Source organism: Podarcis bocagei (assembly GCF_964188305.1).
Source record: "Podarcis bocagei genome assembly, chromosome: 9".
NCBI classification, from domain to species: domain Eukaryota; kingdom Metazoa; phylum Chordata; class Lepidosauria; order Squamata; family Lacertidae; genus Podarcis; species Podarcis bocagei.
Window position 1 is genome coordinate 4,948,704 of NC_138134.1, and position 20,864 is coordinate 4,969,567.

Sequence of the window (20,864 nt, forward strand, 5' to 3'; positions counted from 1 at the left end):
TGTTACTTATTTATATTTCCCTTACCAAGGTAGCACTCAAGATAGGTAATTGGAAAAGCTGGTAAATTGATAATCTTATTAGTAAAAAAGATGGGAATAAATTTCTGTGAGCTATAGAATCGCATCGCTATAGTTTTCTTCTCTACTTCTCCACATGTTTCAGAGTTTATATTTAAGATTTCTGGTGCAGGTGTGTTGTTGATACATCTCGAACCATTTAAATATTTGCAATTTTTGTGAGGTGTGTATTCTTTAAGAACAATAAATCGATGTTTGCATACTACGAAAACTTGCTAGTTATTTGTAGAATACACTGACTAGAAATTGTAATGAAGTAGAATAGAAAATCTCAGTGCAATGTGCCTCTTTGACCCATAATAATAAAAGATTCTGTCCCCATAATCACAAGATCACTACAGAGTGCAAACTTAAAAGGTGTTTGTTTTTAAGTGAGAAACTTTAGACATATTCCTGAAGTTACAGTTTTCTGTGATGACTTAGCTAGGTGGTGTGTGTATGAGTAATCTAGATTTTAAGGTGTGTAATTATACAGAATTGATGACTTCACAGACTTAACAGCAATGTAAAACAGTACATTAGAAACTTAAGATCAGTAATACCACCATATTTTTTAAAAGGTAGATTCCCCGCCGCACCCCAAAGAGAATACTTCAAAGACAGGAGCAAATTTTTAATGACCTCTTTGAAATAGCACTGTTTCATATTTATAACCTACTTCCCTAAATATGTACTTTAGCATACAGTTGAGAAATAGATGAGCTTCTCTCAATTTACCACTTGGTAATATGTGTTTGCTCTACATTATGAATGTTCTGGTAGTTATAAAACCCCTGACAATAATTTCAGATGCAGGGCTAAGATTTTTTTGTGTGTGTGAATATTGCTGACTTTATTCTTGCATTTGTAAAATGTGAAATGCTTGAACTTCTAAATATAGAACAGAAAACTCTTTAACATTTCTGCTACATTGCAAGCAAATACCTGCAGCTTTCTGTTCTGGATAGAATGTGGAAACATCTTTTCACATAGTTCTTGACAGATAAATACACAATGGAGATGATAGGGTTAAACAGTTCTTGTCTTCCTCCTTTGCTGAGCAAGTGAGCCGCAGGATGCGTTCTCCTTGGCCCTTCCCAACCTTTGAAGAAAGCATGGCATCTTATGGCCCCACAAACACTTGTGAGACAACCAAGCCATTCAGTAGACTGAGCTGGCCTTATTGCTTGTGCAGCTGAGATTTAGTTACAGAATGTATATACCGCTTAATATACAGTGGTACCTCGCAAGACGAATGCCTCGCAAGACAAAAAACTCGCTAGACGAAAGGTTTTTCCGTTTTTGATTTGCCTCGCAAGACGAATTTCCCTATGGGCTTGCTTCGCAAGACGAAAACGTCTCGCGACTTTGTTTCCTTTGTCTAAAAACAAAGACATGTTTTGTTTATAAAGTTAATTTATTTTCCCTTCAATTTTTGAACTGCTCTTTACAGTATGTGTGACTTTAAAGAGCAGTTAATAAACTGTTGTTGTACCAAATTTGGCTTTGTTTGGACTTTTTTTGACCATAGGAACGCATTAATTGATTTTCAATGCATTCCTATGGGATTTCGTGATTCGCAAGACGAAAAATTCGCTAGACGACAAAACTTGCGGAACGAATTAATTTCGTCTTGCGGGGCACCACTGTAAAGAAGGATCTAAACTGTTTACATAAGTCAGGAAAAACCCAACATTAATGTAACAATACAACAATAACATTGAAATTAGACTTTCTAACAATTCAGTAAAAACATTTTTTTTTCTATTGTAAGTAAAACTGAAAAGAATTTAAAAGTTAGGATTTGGAGTTCAGGAAAGCTTGGCTAAACAAATATTAGAAAGGTGTTACTATCAAAGACCTGCTCCCATTTTGTTACCAAGTGACAGTCCACTGATTGTGGAATGCCCAGCAGAATCTCCTCAGAGGACTTTGAAGCTTGGATTTACTGGGGAAGGTGGTCAGCTAGGTACCCAAGTTTCAAGTTGTTTGGGGCTTTAAATGTTAGCAAACAGACCTTCAACCTAACTTGGTGGCTAATATTCAGCCAGGGCATATCTTTCAAAACTGTTGTCCTACTGAGCACGCTATCAGCTGTATTTTGCTCTAGCTGCAGCTTCCAAAAAAAGTGTAAGGATAGCCCCACATGTAGTACATTACAATAGACTAATTGTGAGATTATCAGGGTCAGGCATGCCAAGTGGTGAGGGCTGAACTACCACTATCCTCTTGATTACCTTGCTTAGAAAAGGTGTATTCATAGAATCATAGAATTGTAAAGTTGGAAGGGACGCTGAAGATCATCTAATCCAACTTCCTACAATGAAGAAATATGTAGCTGTTCCATATGAGGATCAGACTTTCAACCCTGGCATTATTAGCACCACACTCTAACCAACTGAGCTATTTAATGACCAGAGAAGGTAGTTATTTTTTAAGGAGAGCTTCCACCATCATCTCTTCCAAGGCAATGTGGACCACTGTCATGCTCTGAATCCACCCAATCATTTTGCCATGGGTAGTACATGACCTAGAAGGGCAAGAGTCAAAAGAGCATAAGATTTGCTGCACAGCTGCGGGTGGCAGGTGTAAACAACTAAAACTGATCCCACAAGAAGATTCATTAGACATATCAACAGGCACTGAATCAGCAGCAGCATTCAAGTCTGCAATTTTATCCTCAAAGTGACTCAAAAAATGGCACAGTGGGCTTCCAATGTCTCTAAAACTGAGTTCATAGGGATGTTCTGCTGGACAGATACTTGAAGGCATGATGGAGGCAGCGAAGAAGGCTGCCCTTGCTGCTGCACAGCAAGCCCAATTATGTACTCTTATGCCCTCCCAACCAAAGCGCTCCAGTTGTCTCCTGTTCTGTTTCATTGCCAGGAGAGGTCTCCAGTAAACCAAGCAGCAGTCCAAGGTTTACAGTGTCTTGACGCCACCCTGGTGCTGTTGTGTAAACAGCTGTTCCTCTCCTGCTGCACATCAAGATGACTTAGGTCAAGAAAGCTTATGCCTTAATACAGTAAGAGTTTAAGGACTCAGCTATAGAGCTGCAAACAAAATGTTTTAAGTGTGTTTTAGTGCAATATACAATATGACACTACGTGGCAATGGTGAGCCTTATGGAAAATTTGATGTATTTTTTAAAATGCTTTTTTAAAAAATAAAGCATTTTCAGAATGTTTTTTATATATGTGTGTGTGTAGATTCCACCTAAGTCAGTCAATTTGGTTTATTGTGTTTAGCAAGCAGCCATTACACACATAAAATAATAACAGGAATACTGCTACTAATAAACATTTCTACTCTCCAACCCCTAGTGGATAAATCATTTCCCATTCCCCCCTCAAGTTTTGTTACACGAAATATGTAAAGCCTTAACAAGAAATTTAGATGCTCTAAAGGATATCTCTCTTTCAACATCAGACAGCAAAAAACAGGTATTTGCAAGAGATGACCTACCCCTCTGCGATCTTAGCAATGGGTGGTTGTAATTGTTTCTGAGATCGTCATAGAAAGGGCATGCAAGGAGTACATGAGTTATGTCTTCTATTGATATAGAGTTGCAGCCAAATATGTAAGAGTTTAAGGTACCAAAAGGCTGCTAGCTGTTTTTTTACTCCATGGTGAGATACTGGATGATATTTTTGCAGATGCCCTGCATCCTGTGCAACTGTCAGTAAATATGCAGCTGGCTTGCTTGAGCAGTTTTTAGAAGCCATATGGACTGTTTATTCCTCTGTGTCAGTCAAGGTGAAATTCTTTAGCATTCATCATTTGTCTCTACTGCTTTAAGGGCATCACAGCAGTCTTCTCTGTAGCAGATTGCATTAGTCATGTCAAAGTGCTGTCGTGGTAATAGGTGGCTTCATCATGGAGTCTAAAGTACCATTCATCAGAATCCACCACCACAGCCTGCTAGTGCTACCATTTTTGTCCACAACAAATTATAAGTTATTTTCCTTCTTATTTTGCAATTAGGCTCATTTGAGTGCTTTCCACCACCTGCTGCATGTGGTCATACTTGATAATACAGCTGTACTTAGGCTTTGTGAGTAAATGACAGTTGTGGCTGGGGAGGGGAGGCAGTAGTATATTGATGGTGGCGCTAAGCTCATCAGGTTGGGGTAAGGTGGTGGCAGCAGCAACGTTAAGGAAGCTTGATGGTGGTGGTAGCAGCTCCACAGTGAATCCAGAGATGCCCTGACCTTGCCCCACGCTCCCCTTGTATCAACAAGTACATTGCAGCTGCACTGGGAGGATGCCACTGCTAGACACTGTATATTGTGGGTATTTTAATTTGTAAAATGCCTGTAATCTTAATGATTGAATACTAGATACATTTCCAGTCTGCCAGAGGAGGATTTCTCTATTCTGAAGACTTTTATGTGTTTGTATACATACGTATATAAAACCCTGGTACATTGTTGTACCATTATTGTTTATTTTTTTAAAAAAAACAACACTTCATTGTCATTGCCCCCATCGGGGACAACAAAATTACTTTTAGGGAAGCTTTTAATGTTTGGCGCACTATTGTATTTTAATATTTTGTTGGAAGCCACCCAGAGTGGCTGGGGAAACCCAGCCAGATGGGCAGGTATAATTAAATTATTATTATTATTTATTGCAAGATCCAATGGAAATATAAGTTTCGTTCTATCTGTAATTTGAACAATTATTTTAGCTAATTGTTTTGTTTTTCTACATTTGTTAGGTAAATACGCTTGTACTTGGATGATAATCTTTGGAAAGAAACGGCATACATGTATGGTTGATGATATTGGAGGGGGAGACCTTTTGCACAGGGGGTGATAGCTGACAGGAGTGAAGTCAATGTAGTAAGAATCCATTGAACTTTGTTTGAGGATGGCATATAAATACTAAGAAATGCAAGCAAACAAGTAGCTGTAAACCATAGTTTACCTGTTGGGCTCATACTGTGGCTTAGGTCCTAAAATATGACTACCTCAAGCCATTGCTTGACGCCTGAATTGAACCACATGAGTCACTCCCATACAGTCAGCTGTTTGCACTGTGAATGCTGCTCTTATGTTTAATTCTCTAATATTTTAATGAATGTTTTAAATTTTGTATATTGTATATTTTTATTCTCTGGAAGACCCATATGAGGTGAAAAAGCTGTGTGTGTGCGTGTGTGTTAAAGTAAGTGCATGCACAGCATATACTAGTTCTTCCGTGCTACAGTAGCTGGAAAGCTGGAAGTAGGAGTTAGGGCTAGAATGACTTTTAGTCCATAAGAAGCTCCCTCATCCAAAGTCTGACGACCTGGCTCTATTACTGACCCAAACAGGCAGTGGCATTCCAAGGTTTCCATACCTATGCATGACACTTTTCCACACTCTTAAAAATCGGAGAGAACAGAGTCTGGCACAATAATGTCATGTGGCTATTTGTGGCCACAGTAGAGGGCCCAGAGAGAGATCAGGACTTCTATTACAGCTATATGTGAAACACTCTGAGCCTTTAAACTGCAAAAAAGTCAGCAGTGATTCTGTCACACTTGAGTTGCCAGGGAAAGAGGTTTTTTTTTTACTTATCTGCAAGACTAATCTAAGATCAAAAGGAGTCTTTTGTTTGAGACAAAAGCCTTTGAGTTAATTTTCTTCCAGCTGTTTTCATGGCAAATGAAGGTCATAGCTTATAGTATTTGTATTACCACTGCAAAAGAAGTACAAAATGTCCCAAGAGTCAGGACATTTCTCAGATTCATTTGCATATTTCTACACTGAAAAGAATCAAAGTACTCTCTGTTAAGAGTAAAGCTCTGTTCATCTTGTTTATACTCCATCCTGAAAGCTGAAAATGGGAAACACAGTTTTAAAATATTTACACGCAGTGTGTGATATTTGTTACAGCTAATACAAACAGAATTTATAAGGCATTAGAATATTAAAATTTAAATAAAATTATCCAAACCATTTTCATACATGCATAGGAAGTGTCTCTGGTGCTCATTATCAAACGAAAGTAAAAATGCACATCATAAACAAACACTGCAGACTAAATTTGGTATACACACAATCACTTACATTATATTTGTATTTCCAAATGTTTTACCATTTGTCCTTTGTTTACATGCAGCAAGGAGTTATGGGCGAAGACGAGGTAATTCCCTTCTGTTTCCTATAATAAATCTAATGCTGATTGGGGTTAGATTGGCTGTTATTCTGATAATTACTCCAAATCAGTGATTCTGAAGGTGCCATTTACTTTTCGTTGAAGTTGGTGGTAAACTAACAATTGATTAATAATAGATTGTTCCTTTCATTTTGCATGACCAGACTTCAGCAAAATCTTTATCTGCTTTAGATACTGATTTTAGTATTATCTAAATGTTGATGCTTGATTTCCCTCCCTCCTTATTCACATTCTTGTTTATAGTAAATACTTCCTGAATAGGCTTCTTAAAAATCACACCTTCCCCTCCTAAAAAAGTTGTTTCATTCCATCAGCAAGTTTCAGATTCAATATACAGTTTTATATAGACTAAAACAACTCTTAGAAGCATAGCTCCACATCTAGTGGTTCAGATCTCAAACCATGATTCTCAGATATACTCAGCTTAAATGACTTATTAATAGGGTAAATATTAATTTCATGACCGAGTGCCTGGGTCATGAAGGAAAATAGTTTGATGCCGTGTAAAGGAAAGGCTAAGACCACCTGTCTATAGAGAGAGGATGATCATGAATGGATCACAGATTATCATGGATGGATTTTGATTACATTTGGTTAATCAGATTTCCAACCATGGGGATTGGAGCAAGTCCCTCATGAAACTGTATATTTGGACCTAGTAACTGGGTTTGAATTGTCCAGGCTACATAATATTAAGGTTAGATTACTGTAATGCATAATGGGGAGGCTACTGTTGTTTTACCCCCTGCTTTTGAAGTGTCCTGGCTTGGCCTGCCTTGAAACAGTGAGACAAGATAAACTCTAAACTGAAGTATTGAAACGAATGTATTTTGGAGTCATGATAAGAAAAGAATAGCCTTCTCAAAGTGGACCATGGACTACAGCAAAAGAGAATGTAATTGCTGATGCTGAGAAGGTCTATATCTGAAATTTTAAACAGTTTTGCAACACTGGAAAGCCATAGTTATCTCAAGCAATGCTATATGTACTTTCCTGTAAATATAGCACTAAAATAAAATGTGTTCTGTGGGACTCATTGCTTGAGACACATAAGTGATTTCCACTATCTAATGGCAATGGGCATTGGTAAATAATATATTGGTTTAAATTAAGAGAAATATGGGGAAACACCACAGCAAAGATATTCTTGTCACCATGACCCAAAATCCACAATGGGGCAATACAGTTATTAGGACCAAGTGAACCATCATAAAATACTGAGAAAGTGATTGATTTCTCAAACATCTCCATCAGGCTAAAGTCTAACAATATAACATGGGAGGGAAAAGAGAAAAGTTTGGTGTGATGTTAAAGGCATGATACCTTCATATTTTAACTGCCCCAAGAAGGTTTACAGAAGGAAGTGTACAGACTTAATTAGATTAGTCCCTGTTAGATGCTGAATGGACCTTCAGATTTATGTTTTTATATATTTCATAGGTTTTTAGCCCACTTTTTAGGCACCACTGCCTCCCAATCTCGTTTGCAACTGTGCATAAATATACCCATAGAATCAAACAATAAAATCATTTAAAAATACACAGTTACATCCAAAAATATACAAACCATACAATAAATTAAAAATAATCTAGCTCAGTCAGCAAAATGAGCATCCAATTTACAGATCCTAGATTAGCCCTCAAAGATCACCAAAAATGAGTCTTCAAGGCTCATTTAAAAGTAGCGATATCTTGCTTTGAATCAAGTTCCATAATTAGCTGCTGAAAAGGCCTGTTTCCATGTGCCTAATTTTTTTTAATAGGTAGGTGTCTGAAAAGGGCCTCTGAAGTAGGTCTTAATGAACAGATAGGCACATCAAGTGCAAAGTAGCCCTTAAAGTAACTTACTTTCAAGCTGTTTAGGACTTTAAAGGTCATCACCAGTGGTAATGCACTGGTAACCAGTTCAGCTGGCACAATTTTGGTGAAATTGTTCCATTCACCTGGGCCCAATGAGTAGTCAAGACAGCCACATTTTGTACCTCTTGACGTTTTTGAACAGTCTTCAAAGGCAACCCCTTATATAGAGTATCATAGTAGCCTAACCTGGAAGTCACTAGTGCATGTATAGCTGTGGCAAAGGTATGTTACCCCTATATAAGTTCATAGTTGGTGTTCCAGTGGGAGATGGGGGAAAGTGCCCCTGGTCACCATGAAGCCAAATTGGGTAGCATTGCCTTCTTGTTTTGGAGGATATGTAGCATTCCAGAATGTGAACTCCCCTATTTAGGTGGCTGAAAATCATAACCTGCAGTTTCAGGTGCTCTCACCTGGGTAGCTAAATTTGATATTCTCCAAGATACATAAAATGCATATGTATCCATGGTTACATATTTTTCAGTGGCTCACTGTATTGGATAGAACCAACACATCCTCATTAATTCCACATAACTTACTGAAAGGACCAAGAAATTCAGTGGTATCCATGTCACCACACCTACCACTCTGCACAGAATCCAGATGAAACTCGTGTCTTAAATCTCTGATACTATATTATTTCTGATAGCAATTGCTTGGCCCACACTTTGGAAATCACAGCTAAAGGTGAAATAAACAAAGGTACCAATAATCCTTAGGTCATAGGTCATCCACTTCCTTACTAGGGTGCCATTTTATAGCTGGCTAATTTGTTCCAAATACTTGGAAGTGAGTGAGTGGGTGCCAACCGCTATCATTTGGGAAGCTATGTGCATATTGACTGGTGAACATGTATGCTTGCACATACACAGCGGTCTCAGTAATATCCAACATCACGGAAGCAAACTTACACTTTGTCTTCTCCCTCCTGTGTTCCCTTAAAATGTTGCTCTGAAGGTTCCCCCAACCCTCTGGAGCAGATTTTAGGACACATTGGTGGGGGTGGGGGCTGCAGAAAGGCTTGCAGGAGGAGGAACCCTCACCACGTAAATGGAAGTCTGTCCTGCTTGTGCACAGACAGCATTGGATATCACCCTGTTTCCAGTGGAGGATGTTTCTTTGTTAATATGTATTGATGAAAGATGTTATGTATGCAAAAGAGAGAACTTTTGACTCTCATTCTGCCCTTTGCACTTCACTTGTGGTGTTTTCTTAATTATGTGGGTGTTGTTGCTATGACAACGTGAGCTTTTTGGGTTAAGAGGCTAACAGAATGTTAAATGTTCTTTTCTCCTGCTTTGTGGAGTTGGCATTCGTATCAGTTCACCATAGTTTTATTCAGATTCTTTTGGTTTGGTTATAATTGTTCCGTTCCTTTTTTCAAATATTTCTTTCCTCTAGGGCAAAAGTGCATCTTTCCACTACCTCTTTTAGGGTGGTGGCCTGCATAGTCTTGCAAGGAACCTCATGATAACATGACTCCACAATCATGAAATTGCATCCTAAGTCTTTTGTTTGTTTTGTTTAAAATATTTTTGGTCTGACTTTCAGCCTTCCGGGTTGCTCACAATTTCATATGAAATAATAGATACAGTATAAATAACAGTAAAATAATGACAAATGAGTCATCTCCAGCAGCAAATTAAGTAACTGTTTTTTTCCTGGTGCCTAACCATCAAGTTTGGTGAATGGGTATCGGGGAGTGTGGTCTTCAAAACAACAAGAAAATTCCAAGAAGTTGCTCAACTCACTCCTATGGTGGGGAAATGAAGAACCGGGTCTTCAAGCAGATAGTTTAGCAGCCATAAGGGAATAGATATCATGGTCCATGGCCTTATGGAACTTTATAGGTCAAAACCAATTGTCCCTGGACATGAACTGGTAGCTATGAAAGGTCTTCATTTACAGGTGAAGTATACTCATTTCTAGATGTCCTAGCAAACAACCTAGCAACTGCATTCTGAATTATTTGTGGCCCCCAAATAATAGTTGTTGTCACATGCAAAGTTAATTACAGTACTCCAGCTTGGATGTTGCCAAGGCATGAGTGATTCTAGCTAGGCACGTGTCTTTAATAAAGATTGTAACTGGCATATCCTAGCAGCCAAAAACACTTCATCCCATCTAAAACATCTACATATAATCTGCAATGCCTGATTTTAAGGCATCACACAAATTGTGGACCAGATTATTTAATAGGAGTAGAACCCCATCCAAGGCAGACCACCCCTTTTATTTTCTGGTCAATTCACACCAACAAACATTACTTTTGTTATATCTTAGTTTTATCTAGTTTGAGTCTTGGTTTATTAGACCATTACTAACTCCAAATACCTGTTCTGAATATTCACAACCCCACTTGGATTGGATTTGAAGGAGAAATGCAGGTGTCTTCTGTGTAATACTTACTACGCTTTATTCCAAATCTCCAAATGACCTCATTTGGTGGTTTCATGTTAAATAGCCTGGGAAACTCTTAACATAAGCATCATAGGGCAGGCCAACTGTCTACCACCACCTTCTTCTTTACTTGAAAGATTTTTTTAAAAAAATAGACAGGGATGGGCTCCCTCTGTCTCTCTTCCTGTGTAGATCTTTCATAAGGGTGGCCCAAGTGTTCCATGCAAGGTTGAAAGTCACACTGAAATTGGTTTAGATATTCAGCTTCATCTAGGATTTCTGGAGCTAAATTGTTACTAACTGCTGGAGAGACTCCCTGGGGAAAAAGTTATCAGTGAACAGTCAATTGTTACCAAAATCATCAGTGGCCAAAAACAGCTTCTACAGGAGTGCCTCATAACTGTTGCCATCAAGGCAACCAAAATTTGGTTCATTCTCTCCAGGACCCAGCCAATCATCCTCTTTACCCTGTCCAGCCAAGATGTGCAAAGGTTGAGTGCACAAGTGTAAGTCATACCCCTCCAAGCACCCTGTCAGCATCCTTGGCCTCACTAATGGAAACCTATCCAAGCAGAAGTAACTCGCGCTCTCATGGAAGCAGCTCTTTTTGCACTGAAAACAATGTGGAGCCCATATTAAAGGGCATCTGATTGTTTCACTCTGTGAAATTCCTTCACAAATAAGTCACAGTGAGCCACTTTGCTATTTAAATACTCAGAAACGAGTCTGGATAAATTTCATTTACATACAATATTTCCCCTTCCCTCTTTTTTGAAAACAACCACCACCTTGTATATGTTTATTTCCTTAAAGGAGGCATTCCAAGCATAATGAGTTCATAGGCAATCTGTAGGAAAGAAGAAGGGCAACAATACCAGACAAAACGAAAAGGCATACCTTGGCAGGTACTAAAAAAAATGAGTACTTTATTTAGAAAAGCATTCCTAAGTTCTGTTATGGCAAACACATTTTGAGTATGACATCTTCTCATCAGAGGCAGTACTTTTCTGAATGAGACGTTCCTTTGTATTTTGGGAGTGCTCTCTGAAAAGACAAAGAAGCTTCTCATTCCGGATACAAGAAGTATCTACTGCCTCTGGTGACGAGATGTCATATTCAGAATGTGTTAGCCATAATAACGGAGCATAGGAATGCTTTTGTAAATATTGTGTGGTATCCGACATCCTTGAGCAGATGGAATGAGTTTGTTGGACACCACCCAATGAATAATATTTTTTTCAGCACCTGGTGAGCATTGTCTTGTTTGTTTGGTTGCTGTTTTGTGTTTTTGTTTCCAAGCAAACTCCTGTCCGGTTGCTGAGCCTCAGTGCGAATCAGGTGCTTTCACACCATAGCTGAATTAAAATTTGTTTCAGTCACAAAAGCTTTCCCAATAAACTGAGAAAAATCTATTCTGAAATACCATTATCTTCTGTAGTTTCCTCTGAACCAGTCAGTTAGGCATCTATGCCCAGTTTCATTGGAACATAGGAGATTTAGCAATATGTATGACATCCCTCTGCTTTTATGTGCAGTTTGACAATTGCTGGCAAATGGAACTTATTGGACTGTTTACTTGCTAGTTTTTAGGATGTTTTCATATTAAAATTAATTCTCTGTTGTCTGAAGCACCAATACTTTTTAATTTCTTTCTTTTTTAAAAAAATAATTTTATTAAACAATTTATAAATAACATTTTGCTGCTTCAGAAATCCCAGAATCATTTATTTAACAATGACGTGTGTAGATGTGGTTGCACTCGAGTGGAATGCACGTAAGTGGGTGTGGGTGTATGTAATCCTACTAAAGGTCCCATCTGGATATCAAGTAATCTTCTATAAAAAGTAGCTGCAATTCCTTTTTCTCCTACCCTGGTAAAATATTATTGCAGATTCAAAGCTAGTTAGGGCCCTACAAGCATCGGTTCAACAACAGAATGAGCCAGCTGACCTTTATGTACCCAGCCAAGCTCTCACTATCCAAATCTGTTCTATTGTAACAGGAGAGCAATGCCCACTAAAAGAAATCTCTTAAACAAACTGTCCTTTTTATCCTAGTTAATGTTTTGCTTCAGTATAACAGCAACTAGGCCTGGATAGTATTGCAAAGGGATTAATGGAGAACAAACCAGGGAAAGACAGAACTGCTATGAATTCTATATTGTAAGCGTGGCTTTTGTAAATGGATTCTGTATTTGTTTGAGCATGCGAGTTCCACATTGGTTAAAATGGTAATCCCACAATGGATCACAGCCTGAACTCTGAAGCACCGATATTGCAACAGTTCTAATTATATTTATTCAAAACAAGATAGTTTTATTAAAGCAACACATTAATCTTTTGCTTTACTTTTGAAATTTGCTCTCCTTAAATATTTTAAAATTGGCAAAAATGATTTTTTTTGTATTTGAAAACATAATTCCTTTAACCTTCCTTCCTTCCTTCCTTCCTTCCTTCCTTCCTTCCTTCCTTCCTTCCTTCCTTTCTTTCTTTCGCATTGCAGAATTGGCATTTGTATAGTGCATTAAAACACTTCACTTATGTGATCTTAGTAATCCTTATGGCAGCTTTATAGGGATGTCTATTATTGTCTTCAACTTGCAGTTTTGAATGCTGATTGTGAGAGATAGTAGCATGCCCAAGGCTACTAAGGGTCCAACTGCATGATACATAAAATTTGTGAATACATATTTCGCATACAGGCAATGACCGTTTTACACTTATCCAAGTCTGCGACTACGCATGTGTTCATTCCACAACCTGGAAGTAGCCAGAAAAGGGGGCAAGGCAGAACGTAACCCCCATGCAAAAAACCCATACTATTTTTAAACACGGGGAGGTGTGCATGTCATAATTGGGACTGTTCCGTGTAGCAGGTGTGTTTTTAACTTTTTCCTCCCGTATCATGGTCCCAAAACTACTGATCTCCAGCGTGAAGCTTTCAATGACATCTAGTCTGACCATTAGAGGTTTGAATAAAGAATCCATAAATAACACTGAATTCTGTTCTCTCTTTCTCCCCCCCCCCCCCTCACAGGTCGTTCTTCCCTCTTTCCAATAGATGATGGCTTACTGGATGATGGTCATAGTGACCAAGTAGGCATGTTGAATTCACCTACATGCTATTCTGCTCATCAGAATGGAGAACGGATAGAACGTTTCTCTCGGAAGGTGTTTGTTGGTGGTCTTCCTCCAGATATTGATGAAGGTGAGTTGCTCGACTGGGGGGGGTCTTGGAAAATCCAAATAGATATGGAATTGATACTGCAATCTTATATGCACTTACCTGGAAGTAAGCTTTACTGAAATCAATAAGATTAACTTCAAAGTCAACTTTATAGCACATGGTCCACTCTCCAAAAGGAATAAACCACCCTTAGTCTCTTGCCTCTAGAAGGTAGCAGGGCAAGCTTGCCCCTTCCAAGAGCAGGAATGCAATTGGTACAAACAGTTTAAAAATAAAGCATTGCTGCTTTTGTGTTGCCTTTCCATGTTTTTGAAAGATATATCAATAAAAGTATGTCTATAAGATTTTGGTTTTCAAGGCTCTGAAAAGCTAGTTTAATTATAGTTTCATCTTTTAAATAAGTGAGGCCAAAAAAGCTTTGAAAACGGGCACCTTGTTTCACGTTGGTCCCAGACCCCCCTTAAAATGGGGCTTATCCTCCCTGCCAATTCCTTCTTTAACCTTTACAATCAACCCCCTCAAATCCTCTTCCTTTGCAAAGGCTGCAACTAACCTGCCAGACTATGGGCTCCTCTTCACTTCCGCTTGTCCCATTCCTAGAAAGCACAATAGGTTTTCTGCTTGTCCCATGCTTTGAAGACATGGTTTTCCATTTGTCCCGCCGCTTTCCCTGGGAAAACCCATTCTTTACCAGTGAATCAGAACATGCATCGATCCACAGAAAAACGAATTGATATTTGTTCCAATTTAATGGTAAACAGAAGTGGGCTTTCCTGGGGGAAGTAGTGGGGGAAGCATAACTGTCACAAATTCCATACAGTTCTCCTGCGCTCAGGAGCATTGTCTCAAGCTCCTGCCAGCGTGGTGTACTGTGAGCCGCCTCTACCTTCAGTTACCCATCTCTCTTTTACAAAGGCAAGTAGATGCTTTTACTCGTGAAAGGTCGGTGGGCTTCTGTGTGTGGAAAACCATCCGGGGATTTGCAAGCAATCATTTTAAATGCAGTGTTCAAAGATTGTTCAACTGGAATGTTTAGTAAGCCCAAATGGTTCCATGGAAGAGAGTTCACACAGAACTACTTTCAATGCGAGCCATTTAAAATTACATTATGTTAAAGGTAAAGGACCCCTGACCATTAGGTCCAATCGCGAACGATTCTGGGGTTGCATGCTCATCTCGCTCTATAGGCCGAGGGAGCCGGTGTTTGTCCACAGACCGCTTCCAGGTCATGTGGCCAGCATGACTAAGCCAACAAACACACAAAATGTAACCAACTGTGCATTCACATAAACAATTCTCTTCTGTATTTTTATCACAGTATCAAATACTTCTCTTGCACATAATCAACACATAAAGTAGAACAATGTAAACAGAAGTCCCAATAGATCAGTTCATTCATAGAGTCCAAATATCTGCTACTTTCCGTTCCACATATGTCTTTGTATATTCATAAAATCCAAATGGAAGCTTACTACAGTTCCACAGAATCTTGACAAGGATTTCCAGAATAATGCCTTGTTTCGCCCTCCTGGGCTTCATCAATTGTATTTTACATAACGCTAGGTTTGATCTTGTTCAGCATGACAAAGCCGCTTCTGGCGAACCAGAGCAGCGCACGGAAACGCCTTTTACCTTCCCGCCGGTGTGGTACCTAGTTATCTACTTGCACTTTGTGCTTTCGAACTGCTAGGTTGGCAGGAGCAGGGACCGAGCAACGGGAGCTCACTCCGTTGCAGGGATTCGAACCGCCGACCTTCTGATCGGCAAGCCCTAGGCTCTGTGGTTTAGACCACAGTGCCACCCGCATCCCCTACATTACGTTAGACTTAATTAAATGGTTCACAAGTAGCTGTGGAAAATGTTAAGAAAGGAAATGCAGGCCAATACATTTACTCAATTATTTGCATCAATTTTTTTTAGATGAAATTACTGCTAGCTTCAGACGATTTGGACCTCTGGTTGTTGACTGGCCTCACAAAGCAGAAAGTAAATCCTACTTTCCACCTAAAGGTATTGCTTTTCTGAGTTCTTCACTCCATATAAGGCAGTTTTTGAAGAGACTTGAAGCTCGTTCACACATGTGAGCCATGCTTCCCTCTATTCTTTATCTGTACATGATTGTGTGGTGACTTGGGCAGTACACATAACAAAGTGCAGCATCCCTTACTATATTTATAGTAGCTAGAGAAAAGTGTCAACACACTTGTGAAAGTGCCTACTGATGACTGCAGTTAGTCTCAATATGTAGCCCAGTTCATCATATAGTTTCTCCACAAATTTACATACAGACACTGTTTCCAATTTGTGAACTAGCCCTAAAAGCCTGTATATCATTTCTCTGTAAGAGAGGTAGGTAACACTGCACGCTGCTATGAGAGCAGGAGCAAGGTGTATTTCATTCCTTACAAGAATAAAGTGACGGTCTTATGTCATATTAAATTACTTTCCTTACTTTTAATATACCACATGACAAACAGAAGCCATGCTCCTACTCAAACAAAACCAAATTTATTTGTAATACACCCAAAAAGTAAAGGTAAGTATATTCACTCATAAGAAAAAATCCAAAACCAATATTAGGACCTTTGTTAGGTAAACTAAAATGTCGCAAAATAGTGTGCAAACTTTCAAACCCTCCTGATGGGGAACTCGGGTATCCATCTCTACAGCTACTCAGTATCTATGGATTATATTCTTAAAACATACAGTGAGTGGTACCTTGGATGTCGAACTTAATCTGTCCTGGGAGTCCGTTCGACTCTCGTAACTGTTTGAAAACCAAGGTGCAGCTTCTGATTGACTGCAGGAGCTTCCCGCACTCAATTGGAAACTGCGTAAGCCCCATCGGACAGTCAGTTTCCCAAAAACATTCAGAACACTCACTCCTGGGTTTGTGGCGTTCGGGAGCCAAGGCATTCAACAACCAAGGTACGACTGTATCAGGCCCTGGAAATAGCTATTCCCAAAGGCGCCATAGGCCACTCAGGGTGACATCCAGCCACTTCAGCAGCATATAGAAGTTCTCTGTAGAGTCAATTTACAAGGGAGTCGCATTGAAGTCTTTCATCCATTTACTGAACATTATTAGATGGAAGAGAATGAATGAATCAACACAGCCTTTGAAATAAACATAATAGAAGCTAGCTTTAGTGCTGTTGATATCTGCCCTATTATAGTACAGTATGTACTACTTTTCTACAGCCCATATGTAAATAGAGGAAGTAAAAATGTGAGATTACCTTTTGAATTCCCTCTCTATGGTTCTGAGGTGGGGCAGTCTACCCACCCTAAAAAGAAAACTCAGAAAAGGCAGAGTATGTGTTGCTTGAGAGCCTACTCTCTTCAGTTGTTCACTACCCAGAAGTTTTAAAACATGGCCTGGGATCTCATCAGGTAGCTTCAATGCTGGTAAACTTTGCAGGTTCCCATTCTCCTGAACACCCACCTGAAACAGTGGAGTGTTGGATAGTAGTGCAAGGGAAACTCCTGTATGCACATGGAAACATACATATGGAGTCCTTTGGTTTTTGGTCATACCTAAGAATATCTTAACGGTACTCAAGCCTTTTTCCCTCTGTGCTGTTCAGGTTATGCATTCCTTCTTTTCCAAGAGGAGACCTCTGTTCAAGCATTGATTGATGCCTGCATTGAAGAAGATGGAAAGCTTTATCTGTGTGTTTCCAGCCCTACTATCAAGGACAAGCCCGTAAGTGAACCTAACATGGCTAACTGCCATTGTATGAAGGCTGCTTCCAAGAGGATGGTGATGAAAACAGCTAGAAGCAAGTTGTTACTTAGGGTCAGCATTTAATGTGTCTGTTTTTCCCCCTTCAACAAAGCAGTGGTGGAGGGTTAGCAGGATCGCTGCTGCAGGGAAGAAGGTTAATCCTCCTCAGATCCCTGCAGTGGTTCTGCTAGAATTTTCATAACTGTTTTGATCCTTGGACCCAAACATCTGGATATATTCAGTTGATATAAAAAGTTCAGTACCTTGAATATTGAAAGACAGCAACTAATCAAGTTGATCTTATCAGGGCTCTCCAATCACAGTGAAGTAATACATCAACCCTGCTCTTGTCTGTTCTGTGCTCTTTGGTAGTTCTGCTAGAGGTGCTTGCATGCAAAATGCTGTATGTTCAAGTCCTTCTGGTTCTGCCCCTGCCACTTGCCCCTACATGTTAAACATGCAGCATTTGTATTTAGTTCCTGACTTTAATGCCAGTGAGCAGGACACAAAAAAGACTGGAACTGTTTATATATTTTTTCATTCAACAGCGATCCTTTCAATCAAATATAAAGGTTCAATCAAATGTAAAGGTGCCTAGCTCTAAATATCCTGCACCAATCCTTCTGAAATTTAACAATACAGTGGTACCTCGGGTTAAGTACTTAATTCGTTCCAGAGGTCCGTTCTTAACCTGAAACTGTTCTTAGCCTGAAGCACCACTTTAGCTAATGGGGCCTCCTGCTGCCGCCGTGTAGCCGGAGCATGATTTTTGTTCTCATCCTGAAGCAAAGTTCTTAACCCGAGTTACTATTTCTGGGTTAGCGGAGTCTGTAACCTGAAGCGTATGTAACCCGAGGTACCACTGTATTCATCTCCTCGGAATGAGCTATCATGCTAGCAAATTTCATCTAATATGGCAAAAAGAAATAAAAAATTATAGAGGGTTATTTTTAAAATTCATACTTTAAAAGCACCCTGTACCTGTTAGTCTGTAGTTTGTCAGGTTTTGTTCACTGAGATGGGACCAGTATGAACCAGTGTGATGTATAGTGGTTTGAATATTGTACTAGGACCTGGGAGTCCCAAGGTCACTCAACCATGAAACTCGCTAGGTTACCTAAAATGAGAAGGGGGAGACCAAGTATACCATCGTCAGCTCCTTGGAGGAAGGGTAGGACATAAATGTAAATAACAAAAACAAACAAATAAATATCTCTAAATTTCATTCAGTTCTGTCCAGAATAGAAGAATGTGGAGCTATTCATTGATTTCTCCATTATAGTCAGTGAGGAGAGACAAGGGCTCAGGTTTTCTAAACCAGAGGTCTGATTTGAACACAGTTCAAGCCAAATTAAACCAATTTTTACAGCACCAAATCAGGGCTCAAACCAAATCTTATAGCCAGTGCATACCCCTTGGTTACTGTTTTCAAAGCTTAAAAAGGTAAAGGACCCCTGACAGTCACGAACGACTCTGGGGTTGTGGTGCTCATCTCGCTTTACTGGCCAAGGCAGCCGGCGTTTGTCCGCAGACAGTTTTTCCAGGTCATGTGGCCAGCAGGACTAAGCCGCTTCTGGCAAAACCAGAGCAGCGCACGGAAACGCGGTTTACCTTCCCGCCGGAGCGGTACCTATTTACCTACTTACACTTTGTTGTGCTTTTGAACTGCTAGGTTGGCAGAAGCTGGGACCGAGCAACAGGAGCTCACCCCGTCACAGGGATTCAAACCGCCGACCTTCCGATCGGCAAGCCCAAGGCTCTGTGGTTTAGACCACAGCGCCACCCGCGTCCCTTTCAAAGCTTATACAAGCATTTAAAGCCCTTCATTTCTTAATGATGCCCACAGCTTTGGTTGATGGCAGATACTCTCATACCTCCTTGGCACTCCTCTTGTGTATTTGCAGGGCCCCAGAAATTGAGGATCTATTAGTTCTTTTATTCACTTTACTCTGATCCAAAAACCAAATTTCTGGGATCTATTCTGCCTCATCTATATTCCATACCATTCCAGAAAATACCTTCTGTCAGACACCAGTTGTAGGGTAACCCACAAGGTCTCTCTTTTTGCCCTAGCAGCAATGAAAATCCAGGCAAGAATTATTAAGAAGATTGCAGTTGACTGCTTTGTTTAACCTTAATATCTTTTAATAATTAAAGTTTTTAATCTGTATTAAATTTTACTCTTTCAATTTGTAAGTTCTACATATGTTACTGTGATTTACGTAGTATTGTGAAGATGTAGGTTTTATGTATGATTCTAGGTAGCACAGTGGTTTTATACAGTATTTTATACTGTTGGGTTTTGTACTGAACCTATTTATATTGCATGTGAATGACCTATGTCCCAAGCATTAATAAACTACATACTTTATATGCAGATCTATTCTTTGTTGTTTTAATAGGTCCAGATCCGTCCCTGGAACTTAAGTGATAGTGACTTTGTGATGGATGGGTCTCAGCCTCTTGATCCCCGAAAAACAATTTTTGTTGGTGGTGTCCCCAGGCCATTACGAGCTGGTAAGTATAGAACCGTTAAAGCACTGTAGCAAATTTTAACATTGCACTATCATTGCATTATTTTAAACACACATACCACCCTTGTCCACAAACTAGCTTAATTGTGGTACAGTACTTTGATTTCTGCCAACAACAGGCCACATAACAAAGACACAAACAGGAACACCAGACTGTGCAGTAAACTGAGATCCCAGTGTTCTCCTCTAATCTGCCCTGGCGATACTATTACAGGACATAAGCCACAGCATCAAGAGTTCATATACCTTCTCATCGTTCAAAGTGACATAGACCATCACCTGCCAGCAATGTTCTTCTGCACTCTGCATAGAATAAACAGATCTATCTCCGTGCAAAAGAATAAATGGATGCAAATCTGACATTTTGGTAATATCCAGAAATGAGTAGGTGAACAGTTCAGTCTACCAGGAAACTGTGTACAGTGGTGCCTCGCAAGACGAAATTAATCCGTTCCGCGAGTCTCTTCGTTTTGCGGTTTTTTCGTCTTGCGAAGCACAGCTATTAGCGGCTTAGCGGCTATTAAACGGCTTAGCGGCTTTAAGAAAAAGGAAACAAACTCGCAAGAACTCGCAAGACGTTTCGTCTTGCGAAGCAAGCCCATAGGGAAATTCGTCTTGCGGAACGACTCAAAAAACGCAAAACTCTTTCGTCTTGCACGTTTTTCGTCTTGCGAGGTACCACTGTAACTTGACCTCAAGATAACCATTTTTGAACAAAGACAATTGAAAGGGAAACTCCACTGAGAGAATCAGATGGATTAAATTTATTAGGCAAATCAGTTCTGTCACCTATGGCTTGAATCAAGATTATACTTTTTTTAAAAAGCTACATATGACAGTTAGAGTACCAATACCAGGATGCATGTGCTGTTACTTACACTGCCTCGTTAATTGGTCACTAACTATTTTCCTTTTATGTAATAGTCACTGCCTGTTCTT

At 39.5% G+C, this 20,864-nt stretch overlaps 1 protein-coding gene across 4 annotated transcripts in view; it reads left to right on the forward strand.

Annotated features, from left to right (window-relative positions):
• Nucleotides 1-20,864, forward strand: part of CPEB2 (cytoplasmic polyadenylation element binding protein 2) — a 67,729-nt gene that overhangs the window by 36,900 nt on the left and 9,965 nt on the right. For 2 of the 4 annotated variants that reach the window (XM_081207717.1, XM_081207718.1), the window contains exons 5-9: nt 6,166-6,189; nt 13,515-13,685; nt 15,585-15,674; nt 17,252-17,370; nt 19,794-19,908. In XM_081207717.1, coding sequence (XP_081063843.1) covers nt 6,166-6,189; nt 13,515-13,685; nt 15,585-15,674; nt 17,252-17,370; nt 19,794-19,908 — 519 coding nt within the window. The remainder of the gene's footprint in view (nt 1-6,165; nt 6,190-13,514; nt 13,686-15,584; nt 15,675-17,251; nt 17,371-19,793; nt 19,909-20,864) is intronic. The other 2 variants (XM_081207719.1, XM_081207720.1) reach the window with 1 other exon arrangement.